General features: G+C 38.0%; 1 protein-coding gene across 5 annotated transcripts in view; it reads left to right on the forward strand.

The window, feature by feature from the left end:
- Positions 1-24,150, forward strand: part of Ubr3 (ubiquitin protein ligase E3 component n-recognin 3) — a 151,511-nt gene that overhangs the window by 81,234 nt on the left and 46,127 nt on the right. For all 5 annotated transcript variants that reach the window (XM_052182654.1, XM_052182655.1, XM_052182657.1 and 2 more), the window contains exons 21-27: positions 1,872-1,976; positions 2,801-2,974; positions 4,915-5,375; positions 11,083-11,171; positions 12,931-13,080; positions 16,507-16,640; positions 22,284-22,394. In XM_052182654.1, the coding sequence (XP_052038614.1) occupies positions 1,872-1,976; positions 2,801-2,974; positions 4,915-5,375; positions 11,083-11,171; positions 12,931-13,080; positions 16,507-16,640; positions 22,284-22,394 (1,224 nt within the window). The remainder of the gene's footprint in view (positions 1-1,871; positions 1,977-2,800; positions 2,975-4,914; positions 5,376-11,082; positions 11,172-12,930; positions 13,081-16,506; positions 16,641-22,283; positions 22,395-24,150) is intronic.

A 24,150-nucleotide genomic window follows, 5' to 3' on the forward strand; every position in this document is an offset into this window, starting at 1 on the left:
TTGAGTGCTGGTCCCATCTCCCATGTCTCTGGTACAGAATGGGGGGTTCCCCGAACCTCCTACCTCCCAGGAGTTGCATGTTTCCATTCTTTCTGCTGGCCCTCAGGGATTTCAGTCCCGTTCCCCAGCCCAATACCAGATCATGCCCCACCCCCCCATCCCCTTTCCATCCCAGATCCATTTCCCCCTTGTGGTTGCTTTCTTCTCCCTCCCAAGTGGGACTGAGGCATCCTCACTTGGGCCCTTCAGCTTGTTGACCTTTTTGAGTTCTGTGGACTGTATCTTGGGTATTCAGCAGGTTTTTTTTTTTTTTTCTAATATCCGCTTATTAGTGAGTACATATCATGCATGTCCTTTTGGGTCTGAGTTGGCCTCACTCAGTATGATATTTTCTAGTTCCATCCATTTGCCTGCAAAACTCAGGATGTCCTCGTTCTTAATAGCTGAGTAGTATTCCATTGTGTAAATGAACTACATTTTCTGTATTCTCCTGTTGTGGGACATCTGGGTTGTTTACAGCTCTTGCTGTCACAAACAATGTGGATATGGACATAGTGGAACACCCTGTGGCATGGTAGGGCATCTTTTGGGTATATGCCCAAGAGAGGTATTTCTGGGTCTTCAGGTAGATATATTTGCAATTTTCTGAGGAACCTCCAGATTGATTTCCACAGTGCTTGAACCAGTTTGCAATTCCACCAGCAATGGAGGTACTTTTGAAGAATGAGGTTTTCCAAGAGAAAGTGGAGTTGCCCTCTTACTTGTCAAATATTAGGAAGTCAGTCAGAGAACATTTGTCTTTGGTTATAGAGAATTAGTTTTTCCCCATCCGTTCATTTGTACTGTTTCTGTCAGGCTCAGCCATGCTTACATGTTTGTTTTCAGTCCATTGTCACCCCACAGCTGACTGGGCCACCTCTTGCTGAATGGACTCTTTCTTCTGTTCCTTCCCCATTTGGTCACATGCCTTTTCATAATGAGAACAAATGATAGCTGCTGTGTAGCCTTGCTCCTGAAGTAGTTTTGGTGTCTTCTGGTCACTGGGCTAGTACAGCCCTGCAATCCTATACAAGATGAGTAAGGTTTGAGTTGTATGATCTACGTATAAAGTGAAGTTCATAGAATTTTCCTTGTTTTTTCTTATTATTTAAACCACACATTGACTTACATATTTTTATATAGGTACACAAAATATTTAGAGGCCCAGAGCTTTGAAGACAGACTCAATGAATGCTAATATTTCATACTGTGTTCTGTTAGCTAACTGCAGTTACATTTAAATGAATGATCTTGTTAAATTTAGCTTCTTGACTTCAAGAGATTGTCAGAACATTAGGATGTAAAGTAATCTTGGTAAATTATTTTATTAAAGTGCTATATTTATATTAATGACTTGTAAACTATTTAATGTGGCACTCTTTAAGAAGTCTTCAAACTTCTATTCGCAAATACTGCCTTATATTCCTATGTAGGAGATGGAAAGATGGCTCAGTGTTTATGAGCCCATCTTGTTCTTGCTGAGAACCTGAGTTCAGTTTCCAGCAACCTCAATTGTACATTTCACAGCCATCTGTAACTCCAGGCCCAGGACATTCAGTATATGACTCTAGTCTATGAGAATATCTGTAGTCATATGCACACACCCCATACAGAAAAACAAAAAATATACCTAATAAAAGTTGTACATAATTGTCACAGGAAACCTAGAGTTTGTTTCAGTTTGTATTTTCACTAAGATTTGCATTTACACATCACATTTATATATCTGATAATTATCTGATTATGATTTTTGTTTATAATAGAATGTTTTTGGATCTTTAAATGAAATATATTTTGTGAAAAGATTAAGAGTTGTTTTTACTTTTTTAAAGATTCTGATGGATCATCAAAATCTGTCTGAACATGTGCTGTGTATGGTGTTGTACCTAATTGAACTGGGCCTGGAAAGCTCTGCTGAGGATGACTCTGAGGAAGAGGTAAGCCCCACCTCTCACAGAGCGAGCGGTTCTTTCTAAAGAACCGTTTGTAGTCAGTAGTTTGGTTTGGTTTTTTTAAGACAGGGTTTCTCTGGAACTCATGCTGCATTCCAAGCTGGGCTTAAACTCAAAGATCCACCTCTTTCTGCCTCTCGAGTGTTGGGACTGAATGTGTGCGCTGCTGCTGTCTCTGTGTATTGGCCTTGGCTTGCACACCTATCTGTACAGCGTTTATATGCAACGCTTTGGAGGCCAAATTCCCTGGAACTGGAGTTACAGATGTTTGTGAGCTGCCAAGTGACAGCTGGGAACTGAACCTCTGGAGGAGCAGACTGTGTTCTTAACCACTGAGCTATCTTTCCAGCTCCTATTTTCAGATTAATGCTTAAATCTGAAGAACTGATAAGGTCTTATATATAATTTATTTAGTGTGTATGGATGTGCACCATGATGCACGTGTTCGGGTAGAGGACAGCTTGCAGGAGTTTCTTTCCTTCTACCATATGGGATCTGGGGATTTAACTTATGTCTTAAGGCTTGTCAGATAGTATACCAGCTGAGCCAATTCTCTGACCTAAAAAGGCTTTATTCTTAAAATTCATATGGTCCTTTGGAACTTCCCTTGACACTTATGGAATCATTTTATGCATAAAACTGTTGAAATTTATCATTTTAATTAAAATACATTAAAGAAAGCTGTTTATGTATTTTTGTGTTATGGTGGGAACACAAATTATGGATTCTGGGGAGTATGCATGTGTGAGCACTTAGTTTCTGTCATTCCTTCATTAATTCATTTCTTCATTTATTTATGTATGTCTTAGGTATCAATGAGTGGACCAGAACGCTGTCATGACAGTTGGTTCCCTGGCACTAACTTGGTATCCAACATGCGGCACTTTATAAATTATGTTAGAGTGCGAGTCCCCGAGACAGCTCCTGAGTTGAAAAGGGATTCCATCGCCAGCACGAGCTCTGATGGTTTGGGCTCTTTACAAGTAAGTTTAAAAGTGAGGGAGATGGAGAGGGAAAGGTTTCCGTTACATCGATATTGCTTAGATAACCTGCAGCATGCAGAAGAAAACGTTCGGGGGCTTGAGATTGTCATTTATTTCTTGACATGTCTGAGCACTGCTGCCTTAACCAGTCTTTTTCCTTCAACCTGCTAGAATTCCCGACGGCCTAAAGTTCTTCAAAGAGAGGTAGATGTGTATGGTATTTGCATTAACTAGCAACGCTGCTACTTGGAAATGAGGAAAAAAACCCCACTGAACTATTTGTGTGTGTTTGTGCGTGATTAATACAATTACATTGAAGAGATTCCTTGAAATTAGTATTTTTTACTTTTAATAAAGTTATTTATATTTAATTTTGAATAAATTTATGTTATTAATCAAAAAATGGAGAGTAGTTAGTAGTAAATTTTTCATTTTAGTGTTAAAAGTGTTGTGGACTAGTTACAGGTGGCCCATTTGGATCTACTTACATTAGCATTACAGTGGTCTTACTAACATCTTAAAAATGACTATTTCCTAAATCAAAGTAAATGTAATTGCTGGCAGCATGCCCATTAAAAATATTTCTTTTCCTTTTGCTTCTGTAGCAATTAACTGATTAAAAAGGCCCATGGCTTCTTGTACTTTGCTGTGTTTTGGGACTTATTGTGAAAACCAGCTCTTTGCATGATGCTTAATTAATCTTTAAAGTAAAGTGAGAAGTGGAGCTGGAGAGAAGGCTCAGCAGTTAAGAGCACTGTCACCCCTTCCAGGGGAACTGGGTCCAATTCCCAACACCCACATGGCGGCTTACAACTCTCTCTTAACTCCAGTCCCAAGCACCAGGCCTGCACGTGATGCACAGACATTATGTGGCCAAAATGCCCATATACATAAAATAAATAAAATTTTAAAAGGAAAAGTAATGAGATGACAAGCCAGATAATTTAGTTTTATTTCCTATCAACTAGGTATCATGTGAATATAGAGAGTTGAATTAGGTATTTCTTGTAGTCAAGTCTGTTTGTTAGAATATTTCTTATATTTGACATGTCTTTGTTGTGAACACTGGAAAGGATTTTAATTAAAAACTTGGAACCTCTATCAGAGGCTCCTTTGATTCTAATGTTGTAGAGTATTTTAAAAACATTGAATGTTAAAATTTTATACTGTAATTTAACTTACAAACCCATACTTTTTAATGCTCATTTTAGAAAGATGAGATCCATTAAATAGATTCATATTTTAATTAAAAGATGGTTTCTAAGAGGTCTGATGTGTTTGCTTTAGCAAAAAGGTTGTTTAGAAGACAAATTGAGAAGAACTCTTGACTAAAAATGTCTACTCAAATAACATACGGTGATGTGCAGTGTAAAGCAAATTAATTTAGTCTTTACATTTCATTTATCCTTACATTACAGTTTTGAAACTTGTAATCATGGTAATTTTCAAACTTTGAAGTTCCTTAAAAGTGAAATTAATATTTACTATAGATTTACTGTCTTAAAAGATGAAGAAACATGAAGATGTGTTCTATGTGGTAGCATCCTTCCAGAAGTTACATGCAGTTCTCGCTGAGTGCTGGGTCATACAGCAGCTTTCCCTAAACGGAGGAAGCTTAGTTTATGTATTTTGTTTTTTTAATTTTTTGTTGTGTTGTAACATGGCTGCAGGTATGGCATAAGCTTTGTCTGTTTGTTTCCTGTAGAACCGAGGCTCAGGTAGTAACAGAGGGGTGACTGCCAGTGACCTCCTGTTCCTTATCGCTGTCCCCATAAAGAGGTTTTATATCTGAGAAAGGAGCAAAGGAAACAGGTTTATCTGCTAGAGAGATCTTTAGATGAAAACTTTAAACATTCCCTTTGGAAAAAATACAGTGATACATTTTGAGAATTGGTTATTGACTAACTTCATCTTTTTGTCGTTCTTATTTTTACTGGTAGAATTCTGGTACAGCTCAAGTCTTCAGCTTAGTAGCAGAGCGTAGAAAGAAATTTCAGGAGATCATCAACCGAAGCAACAGTGAAGCAAGTCAGGTGACTCGGCCCAAGATTCCAAGTAAATGGTCAGCTCCCGGTTCGTCTCCCCAGCTAACCACAGCCATTTTGGAAATTAAGGAAAGCATATTGTCTTTGCTAATAAAACTTCACCACAAACTCTCAGGAAAACAGAACTCTTACTATCCTCCATGGCTTGATGACATAGAAGTTTTACTACAACCAGAAATTCCAAAATACAATCATGGAGATGGTATAACTGCTGTAGAAAGAATTTTGCTAAAAGCTGCAGTGCAAAGCAGAATGAACAAGCGCATCATTGAGGAGATATGCAGAAAAGTGAGCCCTCCTGTGCCACCCAAAAAAATCACTGCAGCGGAGAAGAAAACTCTGGACAAAGAGGAAAGGTATTGTTATTTTTAGTGTTCCTAATACTTACAGAACAGTTGATGGTTTGGGTTTTTCTCTACGTTGGTTCTTCTGGGCTAATGACTTGGTTATCTCAGTTGTAGCAGCCACAGGTGCTTACTTTGTAAGGTAAATAATTGGCCATAGCTAGTGTTTGTGTGTGTGGGATGTGGAGTACTTTATGAATAAAAAGACGGGTATTGCTGACCTCAGAGTGAAATTAGCATTAAAAGTTGGAAGCTTCTTCAGAAACATTGCTGATACTATTACTGCTGTGGTACCTGAAAAGTCTCTGGCTGTTCAAAAAGAAGATTTAACTTAACTTTAAATAATAAATATAAGTATTTTGGATATTTCTCTTAAAAAATTATTTATTGTGTGTGTGCATGCACATGTGTTTATATGCATGCTAACACATATGCACTGTGTGCATAATGAGGTTAGCGGACCATTTTTGGAAGTCTGTTCTGTCTTTTCAGCTTGTGGGTCCTGGGATTTGAACTCAGCTCATCATGCTTAATATTAATAGCAAGTATCTTTCCTGCTTAGTTATCTCACTAGCTCTTAAGCATTTCTTAAAATAAAAATCCAACTATTTGAATTGTTGGTACTTAATTGTGTTTATTACTCTATGATTGCCAATTAATAGGGAAAGCAACATTTCTTAAAATTTTCTTTTGCCAACCTGTTTCCTAATATTTTAAAGTTAAAATTTTTAATTAGATATTTTTCAATTTATATGTGATTTACCTGCATGTGTGTATGTACAGCGCAGGTATGTTTGGTACATATGAAAGTCAGAAGAGGTTATCAGGATATCGGATCCCTAGGACTGATATTACATAAACCACAGAGGAATGCTCCTTATTGACTCATTTTTCAGGCCTACTTATCTGGCTTTCATCTCTATCTCTATCTCTGTCTCTGTCTCTATCTCTATCTCTGTCTCTATCTCTATCTCATCTGTATCTCCCATGGCCACCTTCTCAGGGAATGGTGGTACCTACAATGTGCTGGACTACCTATATCAATAACAATAAAGACGATTTCCCACAAACATGGCAATAGGCCAGTTGATCTGGGCAGCCTCTGAACTGAGGCTCCCTTCTCAGTGACTCGAAGCTTGATAGAGTTGACAATTAAAACTAATGAGTACCGGTGGCATTAATAATGATATAAGAGGACATCTGAGAGGAAAACTGTCAGTTTTGTTTGGTGTTCTGAGTTCATGTAAGTTTGGCAGACCCATGTAATTTGCTAGTTATGAAGGAGATCATCCTGTGATAAGTATATGAGAAGTCATTTTAGTCACATATATGTTTTTAGAGACAAAGAGAGTACACAGGGGCTGTGGAGGTGGCAGAGTGGGTAAGTGTGCTGTACAAGCAAGAAAGCTGAGTGTCCAGCACTGTCAATCCGCAATGGCTGGGCCTGCCTGTGGAGCTCTCTGACCAGACTATGCGGCTGAAACAGTGAGCTTCTCCTTCATTGTGTGCCCAGTGTCATGGGGAGAAGGTGGAGATGATAGAGGCAAGTGCTGCCACCCACACCTGCATGCACACGCCTCCCACACCTGCATGCACACGCCACCCACACCTGCATGCACACGCCTCCCACACCTGCATGCACATGCTACCCACACCTGCATGCACACGCCACCCACACCTGCATGCACATGACACCCACAGCTGCATGCACACGACAACCCACAGCTGCATGCACACGCCACCCACACCTGCATGCACACGCCACCCACATCTGCATGCATACGCCTCCCACACCTGCATGCACGCGCCTCCCACACCTGCATGCACACATACACACCAAAGTCAAAAACACAAGCAAACTATGAATGACCCACAAAAGGGTAAATTGAATTATAGTTATAGTAGTCCTATTTTTTTCTTATAGTGTTATACCCTACGAATAGGAATTCTAAAGAACCAATGTGTAATTTAAATGGCATTTAAATTTAATGCATCTAACTAATAAAAGTGGAAAATTGAAAATGAGTCAACTTATTTCTGCTAATTTCTTTAAAATGAAGGTATTTTCTTCTGCCTATATACTAGGCTGTTCTGTTTTAATAACGTAAACATGTAGTGAATCAAAGTTTACTTGATTAAGAGTATTTTATAATTATTGCTAATAATAGGTATGACATTAGAAGACTTAGTTTATATACCATTTCTACAAAAGTCCTTGTAATGTAATGCTGTAGGAATCGGGACATAGTTCATTGGTAGGACTCATGCCTAAGACCCAGGAGTAAGTCCCAGCACTACAAAAAATGAAAATTAAAAAATAAGATATTCTTTCTCTCTCTCTCTCTCTCTCTCTCTCTCTCTCTCTCTCTCTCTCTCTCCCTCTCTCCCTCGCCCCTCTCCCCTCCCCCCTCCCCCCCTCCCTTCTCCCTCCTCCCTTTCTCTCCCTCCCTTTCTTCTACACACACACACACACACACACACACACACACACACACACAGAGAGAGAGAGAGAGAGAGAGAGAGAGAGAGAGAGAAAAGACTCCTTTCAGCAGTGATGACATGTGACAAACATTTGGAATTCTAGAGCAGAGAGTTAAGGGATTGAGATGAGTTTGGATCTTGCTTTGTCTTTTCTGTTTTGGATTGAGTTTTGTGATAACAAAAGACAGTTTATAAACTCTTAGTATTGGCAGTTCTCACCCATAAAAACCTTGCATCCTTTCCTTAATACACTGATTCCATAGACAGAACACAAAAGTATTAATGGGAGTTGCCTTAGGGTTTCTCTTGCTGCAGCAAAAACACTGTGACCAAAAACAAGGTGGGGAGAAAAGGGCTTTTAGTTGGCTAACCATTCCACACTGCTGTTCATCACTAAGGGAAGTCAGCACAGGAACTCAAACAGGCCAGGATCCTGGAGGCCAGAGCTGGTGCAGAGGCCGTGGCAGAGGGCTGCTTACTGGCTGCTCTCATGGCTTGTTGAGCCTGCTTCCATATGGAACCCAAACCCACAGATCTAGGGATGGCACCGCCACAGTGCACTAGGCCGTCATTCATCAACAACTAATTAAGAAAATGCCTTGCAGTTGGGGTTTACAGAGGATTTTTCTCTATTCAGTTTCCCTCCTTTTAAATAAATCTAGTTTGTGTGTTAAGTTGATATAAGACTAACCAGCATAGAAGTCTTAGTTTTAATAATTTACTTCGCCAATCTCAACCTCCAGAATAATTCTGAAATGTACTGAATCTATCAGAACTTGTAATTTGTTAATTGTCCTTATTTACATGTGTGTCTAATCTAGAAAAGAAATAATGTAAAATTTTGTTAAAAAGTTGGTTTCACAGGACTCTGATTAACACATTAAAAAATAATTATTTTATGTGCATGGATGTATGCATGACTGTTTACCATGTGTATGCCTGGTACCTGTGGAGCCCAGAAGAGGGTGTTGCAGATCCTGAAACAGGAGTTACAAATGATTGTGAGTTGCCAAATGGAGGATGGGAACTAAACACAGATCCTCTGCAAGAACAGCAAATGCTCTTAACTGCTGAGTTCCCAAGAAATGCATTTTAATTTTAGTTATACCATAAATTCTCTTATGTTTGATATACATACAGATTTGTTTTAGCTGCAGATAGACTCCTAATGTATGTGCTTAGAGGTGAGATGCACAGTGGCATTATGAAAGAAGCATCCTGAGTCTTCAGAGGGAAAAGAGACCACACCCACATGGATTGCTCAAAGCTCTGTCTATCAGAACATTTCTGCATTACTCTTGGAGTGCTTTAAACAGCCACATAATACATTTATATATATTCGTTAGTGACAGCACTTTTTCTTTGAGGATTCACTTAAATTTTAATGAGCTTTATTTTAAAGTAATCTTAAATGTAGAGAAATGGTTTAGGGACCTTGCTGAGGCCTCAGTAGGTTGATGGTGTGTGGTGCCCTCCACACTCGGTATATAGTTCCTAGAGGTAAAGGCTTTTTCTTATATAATCACAACAGAACTAGAAGATTCTATAAAATTAAGGCGTTACCTTTGTATGATTAAATTATAAGATCCTATGTTTAAATAGTTGTTCAAGGTTTCTCATCAAAGAAAAATCCAGTATACAATTGCATATTAAATTGTTATCTTTTTGGTCTTTTTCAACGTGGAAAAGTTTTATCAATCTTTCTATTATTTTATGACCATAATCTCTGAAGGGTCAGAACAGTCATTGTAGACTTCCTCACCATGAGTTTGTCTGCTGCCTGGCAGGGACATCAGTGAGACTGTGCAGCTTCTCTCAGGTTACTTGATCTGTTAGTGCGTTCACAGCAGACTGCTGGTTAGGGGTTGCCAGCCAGATTGCTGCCCTGTCCATTACCTTTTGCTCTTTGTAACTGGTATATAATTTCAGACTGTCATTTTCTTTTCTTTGCTTATATCTTTTCTTTTCTTTTCTCTTTTCTTTTCTTTTCTTTTCTTTTCTTTTCTTTTCTTTTCTTTTCTTTTCTTTTCTTTTCTTTTCTTTTCTTTTCTTTCCCCTTCCCCTTCCCCTTCCCCTTCCCTTTCCCTTTCCCTTTCCCTTTCCCTTTCCCTTTCCCTTTCCCTTTCCCTTTCCCTTTTTCTTTTTTTCTTTTTCTTTTTCTTTTTCTTTTTTTCTTTTTTTTTGGTTTTTCAAGACAGGGTTTCTCTGTATAGCCCTGGCTGTCCTGGAACTCACTCTGTAGACTAGGCTGGCCTCGAACTGAGAAATTGGCTTGCCTCTGCCTCCTAGAGTGCTGGGATTACAGGTGTGCGCCACCACCACCTGGCTGGATGTGGTCTTTTTTCCAGTGTATTTCTGGCTTCTTTATCAAAACTCAGGTGTTCATATGTGTGTAGATTTATGCCTAGGTCTTCAATTTAATTCCATTGATCAGTATGTCTGTTTTTATACCAGTATCATCCATTTTATCACTGTAGCTCTGTAGTACAATTTGAAGTCTGGAATGATGATACATCCAGCAATTCTTTTATTGTTCACGATTGTTTTATCTATTTTGGGTTTTTTGTTTTACCATATGAAGTTGAGAATCGTCCCTTTATAGCCTGTAAAGAATTGTGTTGGGATTTTGATGGGGATTGTATTGATCTGTAGGTTGCTTTCAGTGGGACGGCCATGTTTACTGTTCTCATGCTGATTGATGAGCATGAGAGATCTTCCCATCCTCTGAGCTCTTCTTCAACTTCTTTCTTGAAAGACTTGAAGTTCTTTCTTTTTTATCATACAAGCCTTTCACATGCTTGGTTAGAGTTACTCCCAAAATATTTTATGTTATTTGAGGCTGCTGTGAAAGGTGTTGCATTCCAGATTTCTTTTTCAGTCCATTGTGATTTATATATTAGGAAGGTTGCTTATTTTTTTGAGTTAATCTTGTATCCTAATGCTAAAATTAGGACTAGTTGGTGGAGGATTTAAGATTTTTTTAAATCTATCTCATTGTTTTATACTCTAAAGTAGATAGTGGCTTTTGTTTCTCTTTATACATAGATAGTGGGTTTGAAGCGTTTGGAAGGGATAGATAGAATCATCTCAGAACATTCAAATCTTGCATGAAATTTAACATGGTAATATAGGAAATAGGTTGTTCTTGATTTTGTGGCCATTTATACATCAAATCTTCCTGAAAGACAGTAGAGTAGCTTTGAACACATCATGTACTTAAAATTGTATTTCTCTCTAGGCGACAAAAGGCTAGAGAAAGGCAGCAGAAGTTGCTCGCGGAGTTTGCCTCACGGCAGAAAAGCTTTATGGAAACTGCAATGGATGTTGGTAAGTCAAAAATTTTAGTTTGAAACTCTTACAGTTAGTTATTATTTATAGTGATAATTTAATCTGAATGCTTCCCAGTTTAAATAGTACAGATAATTTACTGTCTTTATTTAATCAGTAGAGTAATGGAATGATCAGATTAGTGTTTTAATTATTATGGTGCACATGTCTCAGTGTGTGTGGGTCATAGGACAACTGTGTCTTTCCCTTCTTCTTTACTTCTACCATGTGGGTTCTAGGGCTGGAGCCAAGTTGTCAGGTTGGGTCAAGTCCTTACCCTCAGAACCATAGGGCCTTTTCGTTGTTATTTATATCCATTATTATAGCCATTTTGTTGTTGAGCAGAGGTAGTTGTTAAAGAGACTTTTGTTTCTCTATAAATCTGCCCCTCACATGTCAAGTCTGTCAGTAAGTATTTAATTATTTATTTTGATAATCTTCTCTGTAGTTATCCTAAGATCCTTATAGTGATTTAAAAAAATATTTTGAAATATAATGATTCATTATTAATTAATTAAATGTAATGCTTAATATAATGATTTTTAAAATATTTTTGAATGCCATCACATTAATATTTCTTAAGAATCAGGTCCATCTTTTTGTTTTGTTTTGTTTTGGTTGTTTTTGGTTTTGTTTTTTTTTTGTTTTTTTTTTTTTTTTTCGGGTTTTTTTTTGTTGTTGTTGTTGTTTTTGGTTTTTTTGAGACAGGGTCTCTCTGAGTAGCCCTGGCTGATCTGGAACTCACTCTGGCCTTGAACTCAGAAATTCGCCTGCCTCTGCCTCCCAAGTGCTGGGATTACAGGTCCATCTTTTAATTCAGTTCATATTGGCATTAGGATTTTTATAATGAGGGGTGCCATTTTCCTGTGTGATAGTAGAGCTATGAATAGTCTATTTTAAAAATATATGTTTATCCTCCCCTTCCTCTTTTTTCCCTATAATAGTTCTTTTTTCAGGTTATTATCTCTTAAGTTTAGAATTTTCTGCATGTATAAGAAAATATCTGATACTTACCTTTCTGTGTCTGCTGTGCGCCTTGCTATTAATTTCTTATTGTTAGTGGTATATTACCAGATCATTGTTATTTTTTGTAATAGTTATGCTTTATTAATGCATAATGAGGATATACAACGATTTCCTTATATAAACCTCGATGACTATTACTTGAGAGACATTACTGAAATGGAGAATTGGGAACTGGTGTTTCCTTTATTACCGCATGTTATGCTACTACCAATTTTTAAAGGGTTGCCATCTTATAAATTTCCTCTCTTCAGAACCTTTACGTAAATTAAAACAAATAATCTGTTTGTTCCTTAAAATGTAATTAAAATTTTCTCTTACACAGTTTTTTTTTTTAAGATTTTTTATTTATGTCCATGAGTGCTCTATTTGCATGTATTCCTGCATGGCAGAAGGGGGTATCAGATCCCATTACAGATGGTTGTATGGTTACTGGGAATAATCCAGGGCCTCTGGAAGAGCTCCAGCCCCTTACATGGATAGATTTGCTTGTTTTTAATATCAGTTTTTACCTGTAATTGTTACAAAAGCAAAATATTGAATCATGTATTGCTTAAAGTTATTTTAATTAACATTATTGGTCTTTTGTAGAGCCGACGTTTTACTTGAACAGTGGTCTCAGTTGTATTGTGATACAGTTTTGTTAGTATTTAACTTAAAAAGTATTTAAAATAGATCTGTGTGGGGAGTGCATAATGAAGAATGACTTTTAAGAGTTATAGCTTTCTCCCTCCAGATTCTCCTGAGAACGATATTCCTATGGAAATTACCACAGCAGAACCGCAAGTTTCTGAGGCTGTGTATGACTGTGTTATTTGTGGACAGAGTGGTCCTTCTTCTGAAGACAGGCCTACAGGACTGGTTGTACTGTTACAAGCATCATCTGGTGAGTTCAGAGAAGCTGTTTGATTTTAGAGAATAGCATCTATAACACTACCCCTAGTTAAATAATAGCTTATCTTAGAGTTTAGTTTTTTCGTTGATCTAACTGTCCTAAAATCCATAAGCCTCTTACATCTATCAAGGTTGTCCATTTAAATATTCTAATTACTTGTGGCATATCCTGCCAGTTCTGCTTCAGTTTCTTGGGGTTCTTGAAATAGCATGCAGAAGCAGTTCCTGAGACAGCATGTAGATTGCTATTTGTCAATATATCTTTTAAAACATTTTAAAAATTTGTCTGAATGTTGTCCATTTTTTCTTATTTTGAGGTATTTTGAACTAGTAATAGTTCTTAGACAATCTTGTGATGGATTTAGTCCTTCCTCAACAAGATGTATGAACAAATCAAGTCTGTAAAGAACTGCATATCTAGATTTTAAACCAAGTGTCAGTGTATTCTTAAGTAAAGCATGCAGGCATTTGCACAAAAACACAGAGGCTAAGGTGGAGGATCAGGTGGGATAGAAGGTTATATGTTATTGAAATTAAGTAGATATTAATTCAAAATTCACTTTTACAAAGTGATAACCTCAAAGGAAAATTCTATCCTCCAAATAACCACAAAAACAACCTCCTCAGCAGGAAAATAATAAAAAATCCATATTAAAGAAATGGGAAGGGACTCAAAATCCCACACTAGAAAATTTAATTATGAAAGAGAGGGGTAATGAATGAATTAAGGGAAAAATAGCAAACAAATAGCATAATTTCAGAATTAAGTTCTTTGTTAGTTATCATTTGAAATATAATGAACTTAATTTTCTAGTTAGAAAATAGAGATTGACAGTGAATTTTAAAGGTGACCATACTGTATGTTATGGATAAGAAATTCACTTTTGGGCTGGAGAGATGGCTTAGTGGTTAAGATCGCTGGCTGCTCTTCCAGAGGGCCCAGGCTGAATTCTCAGCACCCGCATAGCAGTTCACAACTGTCTGTTACTATAGTTGCAGAGGATTCAACACCCTTACCTAGACCTGCATGCAGGCCAAATACCAATAAAATTAAGAGAAATAATTCATTTTTTAAAAGGAGAAATTTACTTTAGACTTAAAGACACAAATAGATTGAAGGTGAAAGGCGTGAACTCAGGATGCAGCTCAGTTGGTAGAATACTTGCTTACATGCACAGGAATGTTGGCTTGGGTGTATAACTAGGGGTTAATAGTTTATGCCGATAATCTCAGCACTCAGAGGCACGGAGGCAGAAAGATCAGAATCCCTGTCAACAAAGGAAAGTCCAAGGAAGTGAATTCTGTTGAATATTAAAAGAATTAATACCAAGCCTGAAATGTCCAAAATAAAGAGGAAGGAATATTTTCAAAATTACTGTGTGAGGTTAGTGTCCCCTTCATACTTAAGCACTAGAATTCATTACAAAGTGTAGATGCAAAAACCTTCATCAAAATTCTAGTAAATGAATTTGGTAGTATGGTAGGGTCGCACAGTGTGCTGTTTAGCTGTGAGCATCCTCTTGATTCTCTGCTTTACTTCCACAGCTACTCGAAATTTCTCCAAAAGCTGGGTGTGCCATGTACACAGTTCCCATCCCTTTGAGCAGCTCTTTCCGTGCAGATGCATTTTTAAATAGTACCATTTTTATTTAAGTGATACATTTAAAAAATAGAAATTGTGGTGCAGTGGTATTTGAGGACACACCTGCACGGTGTCTTATGTGTCTCTGTTTGTAATCCTTTTGGGTTTTGATGTTTTATACTTACTAAATTTATAGCATTTCGTTTTTTTTCCTCCTTCTGCCATATTTATGTCTGTCTCCCATTTTTTCTCCATGTTTTGTGTCTTCAGAAAATTGAATACTTTCTTCTTGCTACCATTTATACATTTGATATTTTGTGTCCTCAGAAAACACACATATATTGGCATGAAGCATAAACATTCTTTTCCAGAAGAAAATCAGGGACATCCTCTTGTATAATAACAGCACTACTATTATAATCATTAAATTTAATATTAATACTCCATATTATGTTCATATTCAATTTTCTCAGCTAAACTCTTGGGTTTTGTTATTTAATAATTGTGATGTTTTGATTCATGTCTGTTTTGTAGAGTGAGGATGCACAATCAGCTGACATAGTTTTCACCTCACCTACCCATCTTTTCTTTGTGGTAGGAACCAGTAGATTCCTTTAGAGCATATATTTCTTCTCTTTGTTTAGTTGTCATTTGTGTGGTTTCCTTTAATTTAGAACAATCTCTCAAGGTCTTTGCCCAAGGTTGGCTGTTCCATAGACTGAATTCGTGTGATTATTCTTACTGTGAGGGTCAGAGTAAACATTTTGGAGAAGGGTATTACATAGTGTGCTCCTTCTGATGGCATTATTTTAGGAGGATTCCGTGTCAGAGTGTTGTGTTCTAGGTGATACCTATAACATGGTGTTGGTAACCCGTAAGGTTAAATACTCTGCCTTTATCTTTTACCACATCTGACACTTGCATCATGCTTGCTTTCTGATACTAAGTTCTTTAATTTGCCCCGTTTCTCTCTTTGTTCCTTATAAGTTACCCCGCAGTGATGGAACACTTGTCTCTGTCACCTCATGCACTTCTCCAGCCTTGGGCTCACTGCTGTCTCCCAGCAGCACTGCTTCCCTTTTCTGAGATACAGCTGTTTACAGATGAAGTAACTTAGTGTGGAGTAGGCATAGTGTCCAGGTCCTTTCAGTGACAGACTTAGGAAATCATCCATTATGCGTTCATACTTATATATTTATTATTGTCCTTGTGATATAAGAGTCCCACTTTGTAGTCCTGACTGGCCTGGAACCCACAGAGCTCTTCCTTCCTCTACATCTCAAGTGCTGGATTAAAGGAATGTGCCTCCATACCTTAATATTATTTTTTTAAAGATTTATTTATTCATTATATATGAGTATACTGTAGCTGTCTTCAGACACTCCAGAAGAGGGTTCAGATCTTATTATGGATGGTTGTGAGCCACCATGCTGGGATTTGAACTAAGGACCTTCGGAAGAGCTGTTAGTACTCTTAACCTCTGAGACATGTCTCCAGCCTCCTCAATATTATTTTTCTTTCATATTTTGGGCCTTTATTTACTTGAATTTTTTTTTTTTTTTGTCCTGAAACTCACTCACTGTATAGACCAGACAGGCTTCAAACTCATAGAGATCCACCTGCCTCTGATTTCTGAGTGCTAGGATTAAGACCTTCATAACATTTAAATAAAAGATTTAAACATTCATGATTGACACTTAAATGAATTAATTTTTTATATTTAAAATAATTGAAAAATTTTAAATTTAAATTGGTTGTTGTGGTGGATAACCTGGGTTGTTTTAGTAAATTAGATGTTGGTCTTCTTTAATGAACTTTATCTCTGTTGCTACTTAGTTTTAGGCCAGTGCCGGGACAATGCTGAGCCAAAAAAGTTGCCAATCACTGAAGAGGAACAGATTTACCCTTGGGACACATGCGCAGCAGTTCACGATGTGAGGCTTTCATTGCTGCAACGTTATTTTAAAGATGTAAGTATTTTTATTGTAGAGCAGCTTTAGGCTACCTCCTCCTCCTCCTCTTCCTTCTCCTCTTTCCTCCTCTTCCTCCTCGCCCTTGCTCTCACTCTCGCTCTCGCCTTCGGCCTCGGCCTCCTGCTAATGGTGCTAGGGATTGAATCTAGGGTCTTATGCCTACTAAGCAAGTTCTCCCTTTGAGGTATATCCCTAGCACTTGGATTGCATTCTTTATTATTTATTTACTTATTTATATTTTATGTGTGTGTCTGTTTTGCCTGCATATGTGTAGGTGTACCATGTGTGTGTCTGATGCCTGTAGAAGTCATAGAGCATCAGATCTGAGTTATGGATGCTTGTGAGATACCATGTGGGTACGGGAACTGAAGCTGAGTCAGAGCTCTGTAAGAGTGACAAGTACTCATAGCAGCTGAGTCGTTTCTCTGGCCCCTTGAATTGTAATTTCCATGGCAAGATTGATGATGATTTACCCCCAGAATTTTAATTTAAATTATTTTCTTGTATTAAAATGGAATTCTGACTTCAAACTGTAAAGTTTACTGAAAGAATAATAACAATAGTATGTGGGTAGTAACATAATACATTTCTATTAATAAAAATTTCAAGCAATAAGTATGATGTGTGTTTTAAATGTTTTTTATTGTAAGGGCTACGTAATTTGCTTAAATGAAATAAAGTAAGTATTAAAATCATTTACCTAGCATATGAATTTTTTTTACCACTGTTTACTGTTGTTCAAAGATGCACAATGTCTATATGGTACTTTAAAATGAAAAGGAGAGATGGAGTTCATTGCTGTCTTCTCCTACGTCCTGTGATCTTAGAAGACTATTCCCCAGCTTCTCCATAAGCTCCGGCACTCAGGGGCACCATTTTAACTGTCACCTCAATAGCCTGGCACCATTTTAACTGTCACCTCAATAGCCGCAGCAGCACTGTTACGTTCAAGAACTCAGATGCAGAGCCCTTTCCACTGTGTGTGAGACTGCGGTTTCTGTCTCCAGCACTGTCACTTTTAATAGTTTTTGAGATTATCAAATAATATATCCTCCCTTTTATAGATTAAATCTGATAAATCCTGAATCAGGTAAACATATAGTAGTTTAAAATACTTTAAAGAAAAGTGTTATTTTCGTGACTGTAGAGTATTGTTTTTTAAAAAAAAAAAAAAAAAGAAGGAAAACAAAAGAAATCAGGAATTTTTTTTTTTTTTTTTTTTTTTTTGAGGTTTGTGCATTTGGCCAAACACACTAAGCCCCAATTTTCTTGTTCATAACGGGTTCAAGTGATCTTTTCTGCAGCGACCTTTCTTGTTAGGTCAACATAAAAGTGAAGTGGTCCCTTTAATATTTAGAGTAACTAATTAGGACATCTCATGTTAGGCCTTATAATGCAATTTGGATATGATAATGGACGATGACGGTTCTATTTATTTTCAGAGTTTTTAAAGTGAATTTATGGTTATTTTAAAATGTATCATATATATTTCTGTTTTATTGATATCTGCATTATTAATGCGTGTGAAAGCATGAATGATGTGTGTTTGTGTAGGAGGGGCATGCAGATCATGATGTCTTTGTAGAGTTCAGAAGACAACTTTGGACTCTATTTTTACCTTTAACTTATTTTTAAAGGTTTATTTTGTTTTAAGTGTATCAGTTACTTTTCTAATTGCTGACAAGTGTCTTAGTTACTTTTCTGTTGCTGTGAAGAAGCAAAACCTTCCAGGCAAGCTGGCTAGATACAAACACCACACATCACACATGAGGAAAAAAAGTTTTCTTTTTATTTGCCTTTGTTATTCACCTTTATACATTTAATGGAAAGTGATTCAAATAAAATGCAAAGTATCATGACAAAAATGCATCTAATAAGTTGGCAGCTGATTGTACAAAACAGGGGCTCGGAAGACAGATGGCAGCAGTCATGAGCGCTTGCTGCACTTCCCAGACCTGAGTCAGTTCCCTGCACACATCCGCTGGCTCACAACTGCTGTGACCCCAGCTCCAAGGATCTAGTACACTTCTCCTGCCTCCATGGCAACCTGTACACATGTGACCCAAACACATTCATAGACATACATAGAAATAAAAAGAAATCTTCAAAAATAATCTTAACACAATTGTACCAACAGAATTCTCCTTGAAAATATTTATTTGAGGGCTAGAGAGATGGCTTAGCAGTTAAGAGCACTGACTGCTCTTTCAAAGGACCCAGGTTTAATTCCCAAAATTCACATGGCAGCCCACAACTGTATTACCTCCAATCCTAGGCGGTCTCGCACACTCTTCTGCCTTCTGCAGACACCAGGCACATGTGGTACACAGGAGGCTGCTGTGCCTGCCTGGCTCTCCTGTGGGTTCTGGGATCTGTGGTCCACAGTGCTTAGGTTCTAAATCTTTTACCTGCTGAACCTGCTGAACCTCCCTGATCTTTTTTTTTTGTTAATTCAATCAAAATATAGCCCAATGAGATAATTGTGAAGAAGAGATCTAATAAAAGAAGATTGGTTGGGTATCTCTAAGGCAAAATAGTGCATTTCAAAATAAATTTGCTTGCTTTTAAATGAAAGGCTCTGAACTGACCTTGACTTCTGTGTTCTTGAGTTAATGATTAATTAGATATTTCTTTTGATAGCAATGATTTTTGTGTACTTTGTGGTAGATATATGGTATGTTTCCTGGACTTGTACCTGAAGGTCGGGACTTACATTGATTTTATATCCTCCTTCAGGGTCTCTGGCGTATAGATACTCCCTGGACTTGTTATTGGATGACTCTAACACAGAGGGCAGGGGTTTTGACTAGAACAGACTCAACTCATGGGCAGGATAATAACTCGATTGGCGTTGATATGGATTATAGAATTAAGCTGTGCATGTTGCAGAATTTATATACGGAAATGTGGTTTTGTAAAATAGCATATAGTTTACTGTAGAAACAAGGAAATGTGACACGGAGAAAAGAGGGAACATGAGCCTTGGAGTTGATTTCAGACATAACCTCTATCACTTACCACTTAATGTCCTTAATAGTATTGTCATTCTTGTCTTATAAAAAGGGATAGCACTGTTACCGAATGGGGTTGTCACAAATACTAACTTCATGAAGACTCAGTGGTAAGCACCTAGCACAGCAACGAGTAGACATATAGTCAGAATCTCTCTAAAATATCTCCTCATGACAGCTTTCCTTTACTTTTGACTCTAGCAAATTCACACTCAAATAAACTCAAATAATAGTAACTCAAATGTTACAGAGGGCAGTGACTATTATCTTCAGTTTTAAAGCTAACTACTGGCCGAGGGGGTGCTAGCGTACCTGTAATTCTAGCACTTCAAAGGTAGAGGTGTGAAGATCAAGAGTTTAAGGCCATCCTAGGCTATATAGTGAGTCAAGAATAGCCTGGGCTACATTAGACCCTGTCTAAAAAGTACCCATTAAACAAAACAATTAGCTACTGTTTCTAAAAGTAGGATTATTCACATTTTTATAATACTGTGCTGAAGAGAACAGCATGCTTATTGACTGACTGCTCACTGACTTGGAAATGATGTAGCCCTCAAATCTGTTCCTAGTTTAAGGATCTCTAAAACATAAGACAGTGATGAGCAGGCCTCCTGTTGTTCTTTCTGGTGTGTAACATAGAACCCTGCTTGCCTGCTGTGTTTGCTTTCGCTGCTGCACATCTTTATCTGGAGAGGCATTTTATACTTGTCTTTCTTTTTCAATCTGCATGTGTGTGTGGCTCAAACTCTGGGGGAGCCAGCTGTCTCCTTCCCACTGTGGGGTCTAGGGATTAAACTCTGGCCCTCAGAAGACTTGCATGGAGCCAGCCTGCCAGCCCCTGTGCAGTATTTTCAGCTTTTGCGTTCTCATGAAGAGTTTTGATTTACCGTTGGAACACTGAATTTAGAAACATTTAAAGACCTTGTATTATATGTAAATTTCCTTCCAACATTGAAAAATGTAAAGATTTATGGTATTTTTAAGCATGTAGAAACATTTTTTTATGACAGCTTTTAAATACTTAATTACGTGGTTTGTGCCTCATATAACTCTGCCTATCTTATTACTGCAAATCCTACAGGATGAATTCAGGCTTAGCCCTAAATGCTGTTTGGCAGGTCAAATGGTGAAAATGAGAAAGAGGAACAGGAGAAAGGAGGGAACATTGATTTTTGAAGTCGTTAGCTTATATGTAGTGTGTTAAAAGCTTGGGAACTCATATTGTGCTGTGCTGGTAAGGAAGGGTTGATAGCAAATGATGTAATTGTTTTACAGTGAGAAGGTAGTTTAAAATCAAGAGGACGTGAAAGCTTTATTTGGAGGATGATAGAGTTTTGACATAGTGATTTTATGTTAGCCAAGGGACACTGAACTAGAAATTTCTGGTTTCTGGCTTGGGGAAAAAAATTATAAAGCTCTTTCTGCCTGTCCTTCTCCCTCCCTCCCTCCCTCCCTCCCTCCCTCCTTCCCTCCCTCCCTCCCTCCTAACTCTCCCTTCATCCCCCTTCCTTCCTCCTTTCTTCCCTCCCTCCTCTCTTGCTCTCTCCCTCCCTTCTTCCTTCCTTTCCTCCCTCAGGCAAGGCAGCCAGGATTACAGGATAGGTAAAATGACTAATTCCATAGCAGGTACAGGTTCAACAATGAGAGTAGCACTCCCCTGAGCAGTACAAAACATCCCTCACATGTAAACAGAGGAGAGTAAGAGAAACAAGGGAAGGAAATGGAAGGGAGATTGACATTTTAGGTCTGTAATCCAAAAACAAAACTGTTGATGGTAGAAATGGAGAAGCTTGTGTATATATGATATATAACCTGACCAGTAACAATGTTATGCTCAACAATAATTTTTCTTTTTTTTTTTAAGATTTATTTGTTGTTATATATAAGTACACTGTAGCTGTCTTCAGACACAACAGAAGAGGGCATCAGATCTCATTATGGATGGTTGTGAACCACCATGTGGTTGCTGGGATTTGAACTCAGGACCTTCGGAAGAGCAGTTGGTGCTCTTAACCACTGAGCCATCTCTCCAGCCCAACAATTTTTCTATATGAATGTGTGTGTGTGCATGTGTACACCTACCCATAGGTTGATGTTGGGTACCTTCCTTAGTCACTTTCTGACTCATGTTCTGAGATACATGAACATTTCTCATTGAACCTGAAAGTCTTCTATTCAGTTAAGCCCCAGGGATGATTCTGCCTATATCTGTATTCCCAGGGTAGGATTGTAGACATGTACTGCTGCACCTAGCTTGACATAGTTACTGAGTCTGAATTCAGGCTCTTACGTTTTTATGGAAGGAGGTTTACACACTAGCCAACCTCCCAACCCCTGAACTATAATATTGTGAACTTATATGTTATGAGATAGAAAAAGTATTGTCTATGATATTTATTCTCCTTTATTTTAAGCTTGGCTGTTTGGAAACTAAAACTTACAGTGTTCTACTTTTAAAGACCTTGCTTTAGGGCTATCATGTTAATTTATATCAAAAAGCTACAAACTCTGTTTTAGGATATACATGAAAACATGGCAGATTTGGTTGAATTTATCTCAATATATTCATAATTTATTTTTTATGTTAGTAATTCTTTAAAATTAATTGCCTTTTTCTTTCTCTTTGAAGAGTTCTTGCCTTTTGGCAGTATCAATTGGCTGGGAAGGAGGTGTTTATGTACAAACTTGTGGCCACACACTGCACATAGATTGTCATAAATCCTATATGGAGTCATTACGGGTAAGTTGATTAGAAGAAAATTTAAAGGTGTCTGTTACCTTTGCAGGTATTATGATTTTTACAGCATACACATTCGAGTTTCTTCTTCAGTCCGAGATCATCATTTATATACTGCAGCAGCTGACTCCTGGGACTCCCCATTAGGATCAGTCTCAGTGGATGTTGCTCTGTAGTACTAAGCCCCACCCACCGCCTTATGGATCATCCTGTCATGTGATCGCCCCTGTGTTATTTTCACTGTCTTAAGCACTTTTAACCTTTGCACACTTCCTCGTTCATTGGTTCTCTCGTAACCCTGCTTTTTCTGTACTGAGCCTAGTCTATCTTTATTGCCAGGCATTAGTCAGCCTCTTGACTTTAGACATAGAAGTGAACCAGAAGATGGTAGAAAATCATAAAACTAAATGAACTGTTATACAAACGCAAGATTTCCTATATCAGGGACTAAGATTATGTCCATGACCTATAAATACATTTACTAATTTAGGTTCCTGCTTTCCTCATGGTTCATGAGCATCATGGTGCACATCCATACACACTAAATAAATTATATATAAGACCTTATCAGTTCTTCAGGTTTAAGAATTAATCTAAAAATAGGAGCTGGAAAGATAGCTCAGTGGTTAAGAACACAGTCTGCTCTTCCAGAGGTTCAGTTCCCAGCTGTCACTTGGCAGCTCACAAACATCTGTAACTCCAGTTCCAGGGAATTTGGCCTCCAAAGCGTTGCATATAAACGCTGTACAGATAGGTGTGCAAGCCAAGGCCAATACACATAGACAGCAGCAGCGCACACATCAGTCCCAACACTCGAGAGGCAGAAAGAGGTGGATCTTTGAGTTTAAGCCCAGCTTGGAATGCAGCATGAGTTCCAGAGAAACCCTGTCTTAAAAAAACCAAACCAAACCACTGACTACAAACGGTTCTTTAGAAAGAACCGCTCGCTCTGTGAGAGGTGGGGCTTACCTCTTCCTCAGAGTCATCCTCAGCAGAGCTTTCCAGACCCAGTTCAGTTAGGTACAACACCATGCACAGCACGTGTTCAGACAGATTTTGATGATCCATCAGAATCTTTAAAAAAGTAAAAATTTAGGATTTAATGAATTAGTCATCCTAGCTTCAGCTCTATGCAAAGTCAAGGGATGGATTCTGAATGAGGCAGACGTGAATGAACACTTTTATGTACTGAGAAAGGACAAGGGAGACAGCAAAACAACAGAAAGATGTGACCTACCAACTGACCATGGCTTCTGTGGTGCGGCAGACAAAGGACTGCACTGCACATAGGGAGGCCATTCCTCAGCAGAAGCAGGAATAACTGCTACTCCAAGAAGCAGAAAAGAAGGGACAGACTAGGGTATAGGATTAATAAGATAATTAATAACTAATACATGATTCTTAAGCACTATGCATTTCAGTAACTATTTAGTTTCTAGAGTATTGTAGATTCTGTGATGAATCTTGGGATACGACAATAAATAAGCAGATCCTTTATTCAAGAGTTTATGGTGTTTGTTAGTTTCTTTTCTCATTGTGTGATGATATACCTGACAAAAGGAATAGACGAATGAAAAGAAGGGAAGGACGGACAGATGGATGGACGGAATTCCTTCACTCACAGTTTGAGAGTAGAGTCTAGAATGGCAGCAGGAGCACGAGGCTCTGGCCTTATTGATTCACAGTCAGGAAGAGAGAGAGGGTGAGAGGGAGGGAGCAAGAGGGAGGGAAGGGGGGAAGGAGGGAGAGAGAGGGAGGG

The sequence above is a fragment of the Apodemus sylvaticus genome, chromosome 5 (assembly GCF_947179515.1).
Source record: "Apodemus sylvaticus chromosome 5, mApoSyl1.1, whole genome shotgun sequence".
NCBI classification, from domain to species: domain Eukaryota; kingdom Metazoa; phylum Chordata; class Mammalia; order Rodentia; family Muridae; genus Apodemus; species Apodemus sylvaticus.